This window comes from Corythoichthys intestinalis, chromosome 9 (assembly GCF_030265065.1).
Source record: "Corythoichthys intestinalis isolate RoL2023-P3 chromosome 9, ASM3026506v1, whole genome shotgun sequence".
NCBI classification, from domain to species: Eukaryota; Metazoa; Chordata; class Actinopteri; order Syngnathiformes; family Syngnathidae; genus Corythoichthys; species Corythoichthys intestinalis.
In genome coordinates this window covers 45,663,319-45,681,566 of record NC_080403.1, presented here as the reverse complement: position 1 = coordinate 45,681,566, position 18,248 = coordinate 45,663,319, and the positions used below count along the sequence as shown (strand labels likewise).

Genomic DNA, 18,248 nt, shown 5'->3' with positions numbered 1-18,248 from the left:
CACGTGTACAGATGTTATTGCAGAGACGAGAACACTGACACGTCACGCGCATGCGTAAAACTAGTTTTGCTGTTGCATTTGTAACAAGGGCATAGGTTTGCATAGGGACGGTAGGTACATTACACTACTGACTTTTCAGGATGTTCAAATTGTCCCCACCAATTTTTAAGCAACCTTATTTGAATTATATAATGATTATAATTGATGATAATTATTAATGATTGAATGATGATCATTTATAATGTCTTCCAATATGTTGTAAGAGGAATTGACCCTTCAATTATTAAGTGAATTACTGTATTTTCATTACGTTCAGACTTACATTTACCCCTTTTCAATTGCTGAATGTCTGAATGCTGAATCAATTGCTGATTTTTTCCTCTCAAGCGCACGTTTGATTGGCTGATGACTAGAACAAACAAACATGCACACTCACATAACCCTGACAGAAATACATGTCAACATGCCGCCTCCTCCACTTCCTTCAAAGACGAGAGATATTAGAATTTTTTTTTGGGCCAGCCACAGCAGCAGCCACTGTAACTAAACGTCAATGTTGTGGAGGTGGGGAACACGACACTAATTTTGCTACTGAAAGTCCGACCTGCATCACAGTTAGCATAACATTAAACTGTGTGAACTTGCTGACCTGCAAAACAATAGTAGGAAGCAGCCTAGAGATTAGTGTCCTCCTGTACTGTATGTGTTTTCTACCGTTAACGTTAATTCAACTGTGCATTTATTCATTAATTAAAATATATTTATTTATTTTCTCCATTATTCATTTCAAAATAATTTTATTTGCAGCCTATGCAGACATTTCTTTACCCCCCACCCCCCAAAAAAAAGTAACACACACAAAAACACAAGTATAATTTATAATAATTTATATGGCAATAGATTACATTATTTTATTGTCAAATTAATTATTATTTTACAACAGGCAGGACAGTAAACTTGTGGTTTATTGTTTCCCCACAGTTGCATTGTTGACTCAAATCTGACATTTTTGTGTGGAGTTTGCATGTTCTTGTGCTTGCCAGGGTGCTCTTGGTTTCATTCCATATGCATACCAATAATAAAAATAAATCAAAATAATAAGAAGAATTGTAAATAGGTGAAACCACCCATGAAATCATCACACAGCAACACAAATTGTATACATATGAAAGGTTCTTCATAGACATCATCATTCTTGACGGGTCAACTCAGCCATGCACTGCGCAACTCCTTCAAGCAGGGGGCCGCCCACATCAAGAGATGCTATTCGCTAACATGCACGCAGTGAACTAACGGTGGATTTCTGTTCAAAAAATACGAAAGCTGTACCACATACAAACAGGAAGTATTGTCTCAGGAGTGATTCAGGTAATCATTATATTTTTCGTACCATGCATGCATTTTGAAACATCGTGAAAAAAATGGAGGAATTAGCCACTAAGGCATCGGCATCATAGTTCGCAGTATTTACATTTAAAAAATGCTACCTGCATGTTTTTATGCTTTTAGCAAGAATCGAGACTGTTTTACATTCATATCTATAAAAAAAAAAAAAAATCAGGGATTTAAGCATTTATTCAAAAGAATTTCAACGTAAAAAGCTCTTTGTTGTGGTAAGGCGGCGCCACAGTGAACTTAAAGATGATCTGCACATTCCTCAATTAACGTAAAATAAATGCTACCTGCATGGTTTATTTTGCTTTTAACCAAGAATCGAGACAGTTTTACGTCCATATCTATAAAGAATTCAGGGATTTAAGCATTTATTCACATGAATTTTCAACGAAAAAAGCTCTTTGTCTGTGATTCCATTCATTCAGCTTTGACGGTCTCGCCAACAATGCAGGCCCCCAATTTAGCGGCCCTATGCCCCGTCAAATACATGATGAAGTCTATGGGTTCTTTCCAATCCTTTTCTTTGTCTTGATTTATTAAGTTCTGTCCGTATAAAGCAACACTTTGTAACCTTTTAGTTTGTTTGATATTAGCGACGCCGGTGAACAAAAGCAGTAGTGGTTTTCCTTAGACTGCGTTTCCCATGAGGACCCGCGCTGCGTTTCCCATGAGGACCAGCCCACACCCGAACAGTGTCATAAAATCATCAATGAATCAAAAATCAATTTCCCGGCCACCTGCAGATGGATTAAACAACATTTCTGTTTCAAGTGGCTGTGCGAAGGACCAATAGTAATGAGGTAATAAATCCAGTTGTGGCTAAAAATAGCATATGACAGTTAACAACCGTGTGGCTAATTCCCCCCACCCGACTAGTACAAGTTCGGTTGAGGGGGAGGGGCGCATCACGTCAGCGAATGAAAGTCGGGCTAATGTTTTTCTGTATATTCGGGACTTGAACTTTATTAATTCATCTAATGTTTCTGACTATGTATCATATTGCCTCTGCAAAGCCCTTTGAGACAACCTTGTTGTGATATAGGGCTATACAAAAAGACTGTATTGAATTGAATTCTAGTTGCCTTTTTTTTTCCTCCTCTGAGAAAACTTTTTGTCTCTTTTGTTGCTCTGCCATCTTTGCAGCATTCGCGCGAAAGCTTTCGCATCAAGTTCTGTCTTTATAATAAATGGGGAAAAAGGGAAGTGACGTATGCCGTAAAGCAGTCAGCACATTTGCAGTTTTTTTTTGTGTGTGTGGCAGGGTTCCTGCCACCCTCCACAAAGTTAATTAGTGCCGCTGAAAGCGATACAGATATAAAAGAGATTCGACTAGTTGTCAGTAGGGCTGTCAAACGATTACAATTTTTAATCAAGTTAATCACAGCTTAAAAATTAATTAATCATAATTAATCGCAATTCAAACCATCTCTAAAATATGCCATATTTTTCTGTAAATTATTGTTGGAATGGAAAGATAAGACGGATGTATACATTCAACATACTGTACATAAGTACTGTATTTGTTTATTATAACAATAAATCCACAAGATGGCATTAACATTATAAACATTCTTTCTATGAAATGTATCCACAGATAGAAAGACTTGTACTTACATTTATCTTTTCAGAATTACAAGTTATAATAATTTTGATAGTTTATATATTGTGACTAAATTTTGCCATCTAGTGTATTTGTTGAGCTAATGAAATGTTTAAATAGAGTTTGACCAAACTGAGTATTATTTTGCATAACTCTTTGGAATGCCAGTTCTCTTTGCATAGAGCACTTTTCTTTTTGTGAACATTATTTTTTTTTGAGAGTTAGGAATATCATTTTTGTTGTGCTTTCACCAAAGGATACTGTAGCGACTTAATTGTCCTTAACTTCCCAAATGCATGATGGGAAGTTGACCATGCAACCATGACTGTCAGTGGTGGCAGTAAATGGTATATCTTCTCTGCATTGTGATCAACACATGGTGTTAAGAAGTAGCTTTTCCCCACGCTGCTGGTCATAACTTTTGTATTCAATGTGGAAAGGATGCCAAAGCTTATATCCCTAAAAGCACGGCTTCAATGAATGCCTGTGTCCTCTCCACTCGCTTTACTCTGTCTTTTAGCTCTCAATATCCATAATACGACACCACTGTAGCCTGTTAGCGGCAATGCATGGATTGGTCCTTCTGCACATGCGTTTATTGCGTTAAATATTTTAACGTGATTAATTTAAAAAATTAATTGCCGCCCGTTAACGCAATAATTTTGACAGCCCTAGTTGTCAGTCGACATATTTACACAGATGTTATGAAAATATTTTATAAAGGTTTAAAAGTTATCTTGTGTTGCTTTAAGTGGTTAGTTTTGGTCAAATGCGTTTGCTGTGTTCCACTCATCCAGGGGAGGTGTAGCAGAATTATACTTAAAAGAAAGGAATAACACCACACCAGACTCCCCAAAAAATGTTTTATGAAAAAAAATTATACAATAAAAATTGTATAATTATATTTTTTTAAGGGCAACCCATAGCAAAAATTTGCTACTCATCTGTTGCTTAATTTTGTCTCGTGATCTCAAATTTATCTCATTCTCTGCTTATTTGTTTCTGGGTTTGTGCTCCTAAGGGTACCCTTAGGAGCAAGTGATGAGTCAAATTCAGCAAAGACATCATTGAGACAAAGGAGATTGATTTGAGAAAATCAGATTTGAGCAATATTTGAGATGAGAAATTCTCTTAGTTAAAAATGGAGTTATACTTGTACAGCACCTTTCGGGCACTCGAAGAGCTTTGACATTATATCCTCATCTACCTGCTGTTGATGCAACAACATGGGGTTCAGTGCCTTACTCAAGGATACTTAGATGAATTCATCAGGACAGAGGGTTGAACTCACAACCTCTGGGTTGGGAAACAACTTCTCTACCACGGAGCCACGCACAGGCTCCGATGCACTGTACTCGATCTGACGCGGCACATCAATGGAAAGCAACTTCAGAAACAGCGTGTAGCAGTGATGAAGAAAATTTATTATATTTTGGTTCATTTAATAATTTATATATTTCTTTGATATTTCAAAAAAAAAAAAAAACGTCCAAATCGCAGACATGTTGCCTGTGAGGCAGTAGTTTTAGCGAGACATCGTCAGCCAGCGTGATGCCTGCTTTGATTCCGTCATCAAAAAGAGGACAAAGGTTCTTCACACTTTTTTGTGGTAAACTTTCGGTTTTCGAAATAAAAAAAACGATAATGCGTTTGGAGCGGCCGATAGTTTTCAGCGCCGAATTTTCGGTCACATCTCTAATTTTTACATTGAAAAAGATGAACCAAATTAACCAGATGTTATTTAATTATTTGACCAATTATAATATTTTCTCGGATTTTGGGATTAGATGATTTAAGATGTGACTGGAAATGTCAGAGCAGATACTACTCTTTCTTACAATGAAAGAATCTGGAAAACCCAAAATGAGCAATTGCAGACTGGAAGGAGATCAAATTGAGAAATATTTGTGAGTGGCACAATATAAGGTTGCTCCGCAAGATCATTAAAAGAGGCAACTTCGAGCTAAGTTGAAGAAATAAAATACTTTTCGCATCCATATCTTTTACTGAGACATTACTGAGATCGTGACTCCAAATAAGGAGATAAAATTGAGACGCATTTGAGATTGGCACAAGTACTCATAGTTGTCTCTTGGTGAGATCTTGAAAGGAGACAACTGTGAGACTTTATTGAAAAATCGTGCCGGTAGAACTATTCTCAAGACCTTCTCATGTAATGCTCACAATGAGACTTACTTCTCATGAGACAAATTTGAGAAAACTGAGAAAACCACTCTGGTCTCGATTATTGCTGATTCATTTCTCAGAGATGTAAATGAGACATGAACAAGATCTCATCTTCAATTTTGCTTTGCTATGGGAAGGAAATCCATAATTCTCATAAATTTCCACCTTGTTTCTTTTAAAGTTTGCTTATGCTGCAATTGCATTTTATCCAGGGCCGGCCCAGCCTATACACACACTATGCAGCTGCTTAGGGCCCCTAACCACTAGGAGGCCCCCAATCTCGGAATTGTTTAATTTATATTCTTTTTTTTTTTTTACTACAGTTTGCTTTATTTTACTTTTGTGAGTTTTGATACTTAATGCCAAGCTTAAAAAAATACTTCTTTCTTTTCCCTCTTTTAAAAAAAAGGTTTGGCGCTATCTACTGTAAGTACTGACAATCATTTGGGGTGAGAAGTTTGAAGTATGCAATGCCACAAAATCTGATTAATAAACAAAATATAGACGTATGAGTTGGATTGCATGTATGGGTTTCACAGTACACTGTGACAAAATGGTGTGCCAAAAATATGGGCCCCTTGGCATTATTTTGCTTAGGACCCCCAAATGGCCTGGGCCGGCCCTGGTTTTATCAAGACGTTTTTTTTAACTAAATGTTTTTTTGGTGCTGTTATTTCACTCCCCTAACCTTGTTTTCTACTACTTTCGTCAATGGTGTACCCCACCTCTGTGAAAAATAGCAGTAAAGAAAATGAATAGATTGGAGAGGAAAATAAAATCTTTAAAACATGCATCTTTCTCGGTAATATCTCTTCATTCACCATTGTTTTATTGTTTATATGAACTATCATAGAATATGCTTAAAGGGCATCGGACACGCTGTCATTTTCATTCAGGCAAAATGAACAACCACTTACAATATTTGTGTGTTTCCACCAAGCAGTGTCAGCTACCAATTTGTGCAGCACTATTCTGTTTATAGAGTTTTTCATTTACAAGAATTTTCTATTTACCCGATACAGCAACAATGTCTAAAATTCATGAAAGCATCTCAAGGGGCGAAAGGGTAATAAGAGGCTCTAATGCACACAAGTTTTAGAGAAAGCACCTGCATGTTGTGCTGACTACATGGTTCTCCCTCTTTAGTGGCAACATTGGTAATGGATCCTCAAATACACTCATGGGGAACACATGGCAGATGTACATCCACTTAGGAGGATGCGCAAAAGCAAAACACACTCTCATTAGACTCTGTGCATGTTTGTGCACTCAAAGAAAGAGGCAACTTTTTGGTCCTGAAAGGGAAAACATGTTTTGATATGCATAGTAGAAGTAGTGGATATGCCCAAAAAGGAAACCATCCAATCAAATGATGAAGATAATGAATTTATACAAACATGAACAATTGCAGATTTTGTCGACTTTCCATACTTATACAGAAATGATGGTAGCTATAATGAAAAAAGTATACCTCGATAAACAGACAATATATTCATATTTAACAGATTACAAAAGATGTTTTTAAAAAAATGTTTTCCCATGTATTCGTATTTGTCAACCACATTAAATCACTATTTATTTAATCAACCTAACACCAAAAATCACTCTGTCTCCTGGGTTAATAGGACGTTTTAACAAAATGGACCGTCACACCACACTAAAAACCACATTCATCACCGTGAGGGAGGATAAATGAAATTGTTATTGAGTTGGCAAGTTGGAAAAAATATTGGCCAAGTGAGTAGAGGGAAAAACTAATGCGCTAAGATGCACTCCGAACAGCTCATCAATTGAATTACAAGTGGAAACTCCCACTGAGAGTGAGTTTCCTGGAAAATGCTTCCTCTTCCTTTATCATCAACATCAGCAGCGGCAGTGGCAGCAAGACATTCTTTTCCTGAAACCTGACCCTTCATTACAAACATTTGCTGCGCAGGTTTGAAACTTTGCATTCTTTTGATAACTTGGATGGACAGTTAAACACTGAAACAAAAGGAAATTGGACATAAATATTTGGAACTTATGTTGAAGAGCCATTTTAATGTCACCTCTCAAAGGAAAAATAAACAATAATGATTACAGAGAGCCAAAGCAGTTTCAGGTAATGCGTGTCAAGGCATTCATATTGCTAGAATAACAGTTGACTATTAAATTTAGTATCGCATCAATAAATTTGAATACAGGTAGTTCCCGGTTTACGAACAAGTTCTGTTCCTTTGGTGGCGATGTAACCCGGATTTCTGCGTAAGTCGTAATTAAGCCCTTAAATACCTCAAAACCTCCCTTGAAATTTGAAAAAAAAAAAAAAAACTATCCAAAACCATGTATTATACGTCATTGTAATGTCCTCGCCAAGACGTTGGAGCTAAGTCCTAGCTAGACAGTGAGCTAAGCTCGAAAAATGACGTCCGTGTGGTTTCCTGACTTTATTCAGCTGCTCATGATATCAACACTTGCAGAATGAAACTAAAATAAAATAAAATTAAATCAGTCTCATCTTTAATAACAGCAATTCAAAAATTTGCAATTACAAGTAACTGCTGGTACAGCAAAAACAAACAATTAGCATGTATCAATTAGCGTCCGCACATCATCAGAAACAATCAAATGAACTCGCCCCAAGTATTCGACCACAATTAAAACACACAAATAAAAAGTAGGGGTGCACGATATCCATTTTTTAAAACTGATACCGATAACTTCCTGCTCCTCAAGGCCGATACCGATACGATAACCGAGAATATATATAATTTTAAAATGTATATTCACCTGAGTTTTTGAACACCTGTAGGTCAAAAATACTAGTGGTGGATTCAGCATAGATTTGCCTTTGACTTAACCAGAATTTTCACGATGACATGAACATTATTATAATAAACAAAACATAGACAAGAACATTTTTGACTTCAATTAAGTGCCCATATTTATTTTTTCAAATAAATATAATTTGAGTCAATCACAATCAATCAGTCAATATCATTGACGATGTATTCCCCGGAACAATGAGCACTGAACTAAAACAAACATAAACCCAACAGGTATTGTGCTTTGGAGAGGAGACTTTTGTGGTCTTGGTCCATGCAACAACTTTCTTAACCAGGCAATTATAGGAGAGCAAGCCTATCAATAACCAAAAGGCCTCTTATACATTACACTGTAAAATGCAAACATTTGCTAATTGCCATAGTAAGGTTTATCACTTAGTGATGGAAAAATACAGCCTCCATAACAGTAACAGTACTTTGCTTACTGGCAAAACAGGAGTGGAAACAAACGAACACATCCCAATCCACCCACACAGAGCTAAAAATACATATCTTATCGGGCCTATTAATAATGTTATTGGATTTATTGGGGTGACGTCATAATTTTCAAAGTATCGGAATCGGCAAAAAAATATCGGACGTGCCTTTTTTTAATATATATATATTTTTTAATTAAATCGTTTTCTAATTGTATTTAACGTTACAGACAAAATGTCTTACATTCATCCAGAGTCTTTAGTTTTGGTTTAAAGTAGCGCTATCAAATTTATCGCTTAAATGGCGGTGATTAATTTTTAAAAATTAATCACGTTAGAATAATTAATGCAATTAACGCATGCGCTGCACGACCCACTCACGCATTGTCGCGTTCAATCTATAATGGCGCTGTTTTACCTATATATAGAGCTAACAGGCAGCGTAAAATGAGTAGAGAGAATTTTGGCAGTCTTTGGAGCCTCTTTTTAATTGGCTAAAGCCTTAAAATCCCTTTCTCAACAATTAGAAATATCGTGAGAAACAATGTGGGGAAGAAGGGTAGTGGTCGATCTTTTCCTTAAGACCCTATGTTACTTCCCAACGCAGAGAAGATATATCAATTGGTGCCACTACGCACAGTCATGGTTGCACTTCCCATCATGCATTTGGGCAGAACAGTTAAATGGCTACAGTATCATTTAATGAAAGCTCAACAAATACACTAGATGGCAATATTTAGTCACAATATACAAAGTCACATTTATCCTTTAAGAATTACAAGTCTTTCTATCCGTGGATCCCTCTCACAGAAAGAATGTTAATAATGTTAATGCCATCTTGAGGATTTATTGTCATAATAAACAAATACAGTACTTATGTACTGTATGTTGAATGTATATATTTGTCCGAGTATTATTCATTTTTTTCTTAATGCATTGCCAAAATGTATATGATCGGGAAAAATTATCGGGAATGATTGGATTGAATCGGGAGCGGAAAAAAAAGCAATCGGATCGGGAAATATCGGGATCGGCAGATACTCAAACTAAAATGATCGGGATCGGATCGGGAGCAAAAAAACATGATCGGAACAACCCTAATTAGCATGTATCAATTTGCGTCCGTACATCATCAAAAACAATCAAATGAACTCGCCCCAAGTATTCGACCACAATTAAAACACACAAATAAAGAGTAGGGGTGCACGATATCCATTTTTTGAAACTGTTACCGATAACTTCCTGGTCCTCAAGGCCGATTTCCGATACGATAACCAAGAATATATATAATTTTAAAATGTATATTCACCTGAGTTTTTGAACACCTGTAGGTCAAAAATGCTAGTGGTGGATTAAGCGTAGATTTGCCTTTGACCTAACCAGAATTTTCATGATGACATGAACATTATTATAATAAACAAAACAAAGACAAGAACATTTTTGACTTCAATTAAGTGCCCATATTTACTCGTTACATCGAGATTGGATTACTGTAACTCCCTACTTGCAGCTTGTCCTAAAAGTTCTCTAAAAGGTCTTCAGCTAGTCCAAAACGCACCAACAAGACTTTTAACAGGAACCAATATGTAGTGGCCGGAAATGGCACACGGACACAATAATTTAATATATGCAGGTATGTTCCGAATAAACTGAACAAGAGGCTAGGACTGGATCAAAACAATGTGTTTATTTTGAATAAAAGAAACAAAAGACAAACGGGAAAGTGCCTGTGCAGAAAATCCTTGTTAGTGGGGCTGGTATAATTTAAAAGCAAACAATTTTAATAATCAGTGGCCTGCTAAAAAAAACACTGAAAACACTGCAACACTACAAAGCCACTTTAGTTAAAATCACAGCAAACGCCAGCCCCACAAACCCTATAAATTGCACAATCCCATTAACTTCATAAACAAATAAATAAAAACTATAAACTCGAAAGATACTAATTAGAAAAGGGAAAAAACAGTGACATGCCAGGGTCCTATCAGATTAAGCAGAAATCATTAAGGCATGTACACAAAATATTGAAATACATTGCTTAAATACCTCCTTGAAGAATTGAGGACACACTTTGCTGATGAGGCCGAACAGGTGCCTGGATGCTAAAATTGAATGCCCAGATTAAGTTAATAACTGTGACAATTTCAAATAAAAGAAAATATTACCTTCTGCTGTCTATAGTGAGTATAGATCCACGAACGCCCCACGCAGCAGTATTTGGCGTCCTCTCTAGCGCACCTGTGGTGAATTGCTCTCTTAATCGTGGGCTTGCCTCAAGAAAAGTGAGTCAGCGCCCCTTGCTGGTCGCTCTCTTTTTAAAGGTTCCCCTGGGGCACTTACGGCCATAAGGTTTCCCCCAAGGTCCTAGTGCCCATCCGGTTACAAATAGAAGAGAGCACATCACCCCTGTGCTCCAGGCCCTTCACTGGCTTCCTGTCGAGTGTAGAATTAAATTTAAAATCCTCCTTCTTACATTTAAGACCATTAATGGGTTAGGGCCATCTTATCTCACTGATGCTCTGGTTCCATACCGCCCCAACAGAACACTCCGCTCTCATACTGCAGGTCTACTGGTAGTTCCCAGGGTTTATAAAAGTACTGTCGGAGCTAGAGCCTTTAGCCACCAAGCCCCTGTTTTATGGAATCAGCTTCCAGCTAATATTAAAGAAGCCGAGACAGTCTGCACATTTAAGATTAGATTAAAAACGTTCCTATTCGACAAAGCTTAGTGTCAGGCTAGTTGAAGTTGGAGTAGACTCACGGTTTAGTCTAAGCTGCACTAGAAGCACTCTACCTACCACTTTATTTTATTTACCAATGTTATTATCTAGTTGTCTAGTCTCTTCATCACTAGTCACCCGGTGTCCCCTTTCCCCCCTCCCCTCTGGGGAGGGACTATTTTTCAGTTGCAGCCTCCTGACTGTCCGGACCCCTGGCTGGATGGACGTCCTCGTTGCTACCCCGTCTCATCTGGCTAGATGGACCTCTTCTTGTTCCTTTACTCCACTGCATCTTTACGGACTGTAACTTAGCCTGCTAATTCCCATTAGCAGTCCTGGTGCTACCTGTCTATCCGTCCTGGGAGTGGATCTCTCCTGACTGTGGTACTCCCCAAGGTTTCTCATTTTCTCCCAAAGACTCTGGAGTTTTTGGAGTTTTTCCTTGCCGACATGGAGGGTCTAAGGATGGGGGATGCCCAGGACTTGAACTTTATTTATTCATCTTTGTTGCTTCATTTGCTGTTTCTTGATTGTGTATCATATTGCCTCTGCAAAGCCCTTTGAGACAACCTTGTTGTGATTTAAGGCTATACAAATAAAATTGAAATTGAAAAAGTCGCGCAAGTCGGGTCCGTCGTAACCCGGGGACAATCTGTACATGTATGCACTTATGTGGGATTGTGAAAATCATGGTCCACTTTGCATCAGTGAAGATTTTTTTAACCATTTATTCAGCAGTACTTGTTTAAAGGAAAGAAAACTGCAGAATTTTGACACTTGCATGAGGAGGGAAAAATGTTCTTCATATGCTCTGAATTTACAATTGCTAAAGCTTCTTGCAGAAAAATGAGCAGCATTCACAGATGGGTGCGCTTGTCCAATGCGAAAAAGAGTAGATGTGCAAAATGTCAGAAAGCAACCTTTCATGATCTTATAGTGCAAATTGGAATGACAATGATGAGAATGATTCCTATTGCAGCAGCAATGAGTGCCAACAACTTGCAAACTTTGGCCCGGCGGAGGCCAGCCTCTTTACGCCTGAGTAATGCATCGTAGCCCGGTGTGTAGATGTCGTCCATCCAGAATTCCATGTTGTTAGGGTTCAGAGAATCACGGGCCTGCACGACAACACCATTACATTTTACAATCTGGACAGCACTGCACATTAAGAGTCATTTAAATATACCTGTAAATCAAAAGGGGAGACACGTGCTTCTCGGTCGTCCACAGTCCAGACTGATCTTCCTCTTGCTTCAGCCTGTCTAGGTTCTATAATCTTTCCTGCGGTGAGGCCACCAGTAAGGCTGCTTTCTTTGTTGCCAAATAAGGAAGAGCTAAACACTTGTTCCACCAAACTGGATGACTTCTGGGAGATGAGTTTTGCAGTTCTGCTTGATTGGTGCTCCTAGAAAAATAATTCAGAAAAAATACTATAGAAAATGGGAGTTTTGGCATGATAACTTGTTGAGTTCAAAATCTCAAGATGATGATTCTTCGCAAAACGCCAGTGAAGTAAGTGTCAAATAATTAAGGTTGAGTGGAGGGTTTTGTATTAATGTAAGGACTAGAATATATGAATATTAGAGCATATGCAAAAAAAAAAAAAAAAAAAAAAAATGATGTTCACCAGAATTTATGTGACAGGCTCACATACAAGTCAGTAAGACTTTAGCATGTAAAATACAGTAATGTACTCACATTTACTAAAATAAACTTATTCTCACACATTTAACAAAATGTTAAACACATGAGACAAATACATTTATAATTGCAACTTTAGTCATGAAGACTATTGAATGTGGTCAATTTATATGGTATTTACATATAATTTTAAAATTTTTACTTTTTTTCAAAAGTACAATTCAAATCTATGTTTACTGTACTGCTTATTTCTCACAAATACATGAAAACATGACCATATTACACTGCGCTAACTTCCTGTGAGGCAAAGGATAGATTTTAAAATCCTATTAATCATCTTTATTTGCATTTTTTGTTTGTACTGGACTGAGATATCAACATAAGTAGTTGTGATAGATATTATAGTAAATCCGGTTGAAAAATCAAATGAAGAGTAATGCAGTAATTAAAACAAATTTTAAGTTTATTTAGCAAATTGATGACCGAAATGTAAGATATAATGTACCAAATTAATTTACACTGTTGTCATCATTGTCTTGTATTTTAATCATGTTCATTTACTCAATGGAAATGTTACTATTTCGTTGATTTTGTTTACATTTGTAAATTTTGATTTGTTTACCTCCACCTTAGTGAAGACGAATGGAGATATGAAAGAACTGTGAACTATAAAACTTAATTATTAGTCACGAGTTATACTAGCTGAATTTTTGCAAGGAATTACGGTACACCTTGAACAGGTCACCAGCCAACTGAAATGCATATTTAGACAAACATTAATTCATGAGGCTTATGCTCATATTCACACCAATCAAAGGTTAACTGCAGTAAAAATCTACGCAAGCAAAGTAAAAACATGCAGACTCTATTTAGAAAGATCTGAACTGAGATTCTAACCCACAACTCGATTCTGAGGTAGACATGCAAACTACTAGTTTCCTGAGGCTACTCAAATATCATAATGTTTCTTATGAACTCCAATATTTTGTTTTGGGAAAATATCATTCAACCAATGTTGCTTTTTTATCCCTGAAAAGATTGCATGTATAACTGCAATGTAATCATGCCAGATCATGGAAACAAAGTATGCAATGTTAGAGGAGTACTTCACCTGCCCAGATTTTCCATGTGAAGATTTGCCCCCTTTAATTTTTGAGAAAGACACCATCCAATCTTTTGCCATGCTTGACACATTTGCTTGCTTGGAATCAGCCCCCCCTTTCGCCCCAGTCTCGATTTTTGAGGCACGAAGTGACGGGACATCTTTCTTCCCATCTTTCCCCAGTTTTAGATCGCCCGGACAGTTGCCACTCTCAGTTTGCTCCCCGGGAGTGTTCCACCTGCTCCAATCCAGACTATTAGTGCTCGTTGCTGGAAAAAGATGCTCTGACACAGACAGAGGCTGAGGCTCAGAAGACTCAGAGGGCGTGATAGGGTGGCTCATGAAGGATGAGACGCCGCTTAGGGGCTCCAGCCATCGGCCACCGCTACTTTGTCCACTATCAACAGCAGGTTGCGGGATCTTTTCATCCAGTCGTTGCAAAGCAGACAATACTTGGGAAATCTCTGCTTTTACATCATTTAGTGATTCCAACTGTCGCTCTATCTGGCTCATACGAAGCAACAGCTTGCACACACTGGCCTTTAGTCCGTCATCACTGCTTTCCAGAGAATGGAAAAGCCTCTGGAGTTGACCTAGGCGACCCCGTCTTGCTTCATGTGTATCCTGGTTGAGGCCCCCAGATCCATCATTAGGGTGCAGGACTCCTGTGGAACCGCACATGCTTATGTCATCTAAAAACCGGAAGATTGCACTAATGTCATCATCAGCAAAGTCTGGATCATCTAAAGAAGTCATAAAGGATAGACGGTCTGCATGGACAAGGCTACGGAGGCGCCGAGTGTCTGGAGGATCAGTCTGGGTTCCTTGAGCCTTCATTCCATCAAATACAATGTCTCCAATCTCGCCCCCCAAGGAACCACCTAGTTTGCTGATAGCAGGCCTCGATCGCCTTGGTAGTTTTACGCCAAAAGATTCAAGTCCCATACCAGTAAGAGAAGGGATGACGCGGTCCTCTAGACTGTGACTCTTGTTACTCCAGATTGGCCTTTGACTTCTGGGAGGCTCTAAGTGTTTCGGGGACCGGTCCGGGATTGATCCAGGTCCAAAGTATGTGGAGTCCTGCAGGTCATCAAGATTTTCATGTTTCGTCCGTTGCTCTGTAGACTGTTGGACTGCAGTTGGCGAAGGGTAAGGGTTAGGAATCATTTCAAAGCTGTGATTGTCACAGCCTTTCTCCCCTTTAGGACTAGGAGACTCAGTATTGATGGTCACCTGCGGTATAAGAGGCGGCTGGTTGTGGAAGTCCTTCTTAAAGATGTTTCTCTTCTGGTCAACTGTTGATTCTTGCTCCGTCTCAAACACCTCAGCTGCATTTGAATCGCCACTCGACTCACTGTCTGTTTCCAAAGGCAGGTATATATCCTTCATAGTCTTGCTAGGGTTCTGCCCACTGGAGTACAAAAGAGTGGTGTGAGGCAGGTCGAAAGACACAGCTCGCGTCCTGACGGGAGGGGGCGACACAAATGAAGTAGGATCGGGAGGAAGACTGCCTCGCTTGCGCACAGAGTAATTGGAATGTGGAAAAAGCAAGTGCTTGTCAATATGGCTTGCACTGGAGTCAGAATGAGCACGTGCTCTCTCCCTGACGGGAATGTTCAGATGGTGGATCCCGGGCAGACTGGGTGTTAAGGACTGGTCCACAGGCAGGACCGCCTGAGCTCTCGTTGGTTGGCTGTCATCAGTGGCCCCACCCGTCATCTGAATAAGATTAAAGATTGTCACGATGTCAGCAGCGACACCTATTGGTGACAGCCCATGTCCCCTGGTGGAAACCCGGTCCCGAAAAAGAGTCGCCGGAAAACAAGGATCCTGGCTAGCCGCCGCAAACAACAAGCTCCGGAGCTCGACGAGGTGTTCCAGGTCAAACCGGGTGCTCACCATACGGCAAAGGTCCTGGAATGTCAACCACTGACGCATATTTGCCAGTTCTTCCAGGATGCCCAGGAGGACTCCCGGGTATTCCTGTTGCAGGCTAGCCATGGTCGCCAACCTGATAAGTACCTGTAGATTGCAGACACTTGTTTTATAAATGTCCATATTGATGTGTCAATATCTACAGTATATTTCTATGTCAATGTTAGGAAGAAAAATAGATTGTTGCATATGCACATTCCCAAATCAAATGTTCCGTTATTCGGTATAGTTCAGTATTTTGCCGAAGAAAATTATGATTCTTAAAGTAAACTCAAAAGCAGTTACCATTGAAATATAGGTGAGGATCTACATTTAAAAAAATGATATAATAATGGATAAAAATACATGAAATATACATATACACTATGACATTATTTACATTATTACTACCAGTACTAGAAACTGCAATTTCAGGAGAAATTACTTCTGGAATGGACAAACATGCCCGTCAATGGCATTAAACAAAGTAAATGTCATTAGAAATGAATGGGAAATTTGGACGTCTATGGCCGTCAATGGCAGCACCCTTCAAAAGCGTCAATGGAATCGGGGAAGTTTGGGGGACACGTCCTATTGATATCTGGTCATTTCCTGTTGATTTTGGGAATTTTTTGTTTTTCCCATTGAAAATGAATGGGAAAAATTTTAGACGTCCATGGCCGTAAATGGCATTGAGTTACATAGGCGTTGATAATATTCAATTCCATTAGCATCAATAGATTTAATAATAAATAATAATAATAAAGTCGCAGAATAACATTATCTGGCTTTGCCAAAAATGCAAAGACCAGATAATAACAGTATATTGTCAGAAGTACAGCTACAATTTTTTTTGAATATTATTTTAATTTTTTAATTTTGATATTTTGCTTAACTGTGGTGTGGTTGGCTACTGCACACCTGGTGAAGATTGAAATAGGTACCGGGTAATATAAAATTACACTCTGTAGTGACGAAAAACCAAAACAAAAAAAACCTTTCAGAAGGAATCAGAAAGGCGACCTTATTTTATGGCCCTAAAATAACCGCCTAACACTGAGACACATTACACTGTATGTTCCCTTCTGACATTGTCAATTGCTCAGTAAATTAGCAAAATTATGTGCAGCACACTGCATCAGTGACTGTCCAACGGAGGATTCACAAATGCAAAAAAAAAGCATTCAAAAATGTTTTTTTTATGACCTGATATACTGTATTTGGTGCGTTTAAGTGCAGTCAGAAACATGGTGATAGAGCAAAAAAAAAAGGTTGTAAACATACTGTGAAGAACCATTAGACAAAACTCACTAACCTGTGTCTTTCGTCTACCAACTTCACCAACTCATGCCTCCATCAAAAGTAGTAAATACAATCCAAAATAGATCCAATCCATACGATTCCTCCTTCCTCCTCTGCTGTGCTCTTGTGTTTGTAGCTGTAGAGTCCGCAGCTCAAGCAGGAGAGAAAATTAGAAATCAGGTCATCTTCCCACAAGTCGCTGCAGTCCCCTACGGGACCTCAACATACATCCATAAAGGTTTACCCCGACACTGACGAGTGTCATCAACTACAAAATTTCAGTGCCGTAACATAATATGACTTAATAGTGGCACTCCCACTGAATAGACGGATGGATACTGCACTAAGAACATTTTGTCAAGGTGTCATACTGGTCAGGCAAGCAGTTTGTGAATATGAAAAGAGCGGATTAAACTTTTATGTCTGCTAATTGACAATAGACCATCAATCTGTGCCAGATTGCCTGCTGGATTGCAGTCTACAAATCTTGCCTTGTTCCAACCCTCCTAGACTTCACCATTACTCTACATTATAAGCCATAAAAGGTTGTACTTAAATCCCCATTAGGACAAGAGTGGGTCAAGGCTTTCATCTGAGTGGTTGCACTCTACTACAATCACAATTGACATGCTTGATTTGCCTTGCAACTCAAGAGAAGCACATCATCCCACAGTGGATGAAATGTTGGATCAATGCAGATTTACAAACTGTGCAATATCTGTAACGTTGACATACAGTCTTTGCAAGGGCGTAGGTGTGGTCTCAACATTGGTAGGTACGATATGTCAGCATAACCTGCATGTACACTTTTTGCTGGGGACGGGACATTAACAACACCAAACAGACTGGTTGAACGGGGGTTTGCGCTACATTGCTCACAAAATTAAATTAATTAATAGGCTAAATCAGGGGTCCCCAAACTTTTTCGTGTGAGGGCCACATAACTTTTTCCTTCTCTAATGGGGGACCGGGGTCAGTTTGTAACAGAAAAGGTGTGACGATTGCAGGAGTGCCTAAATGTAAAAATTAGGGCTGTCAAACGATTAAAAATTTTTTATCGAGTTAATTACAGCTTAAAAATTAATCGTAATTAATCGCAATTCAAACCATCTCTAAAATATGCCATATTTTTCTGTAAATTATTGT

The 18,248-nt window shown here is 38.5% G+C and overlaps 1 protein-coding gene across 1 annotated transcript; it reads right to left on the bottom strand.

Moving 5' to 3' along the window:
* Positions 1-11,940: 11,940 nt before the first annotated feature.
* On the bottom strand, positions 11,941-17,320 carry minar1 (membrane integral NOTCH2 associated receptor 1). Its single transcript, XM_057846660.1, has 4 exons — positions 17,116-17,320; positions 13,896-15,908; positions 12,330-12,548; positions 11,941-12,261 (listed from the first exon to the last, which is right to left on the bottom strand). Exons 2-4 carry the CDS (start codon positions 15,885-15,887, stop codon positions 12,067-12,069), a joined length of 2,406 nt encoding a protein of 801 aa, XP_057702643.1. The 5' UTR covers positions 15,888-15,908; positions 17,116-17,320; the 3' UTR covers positions 11,941-12,066.
* Positions 17,321-18,248: the final 928 nt, after the last annotated feature.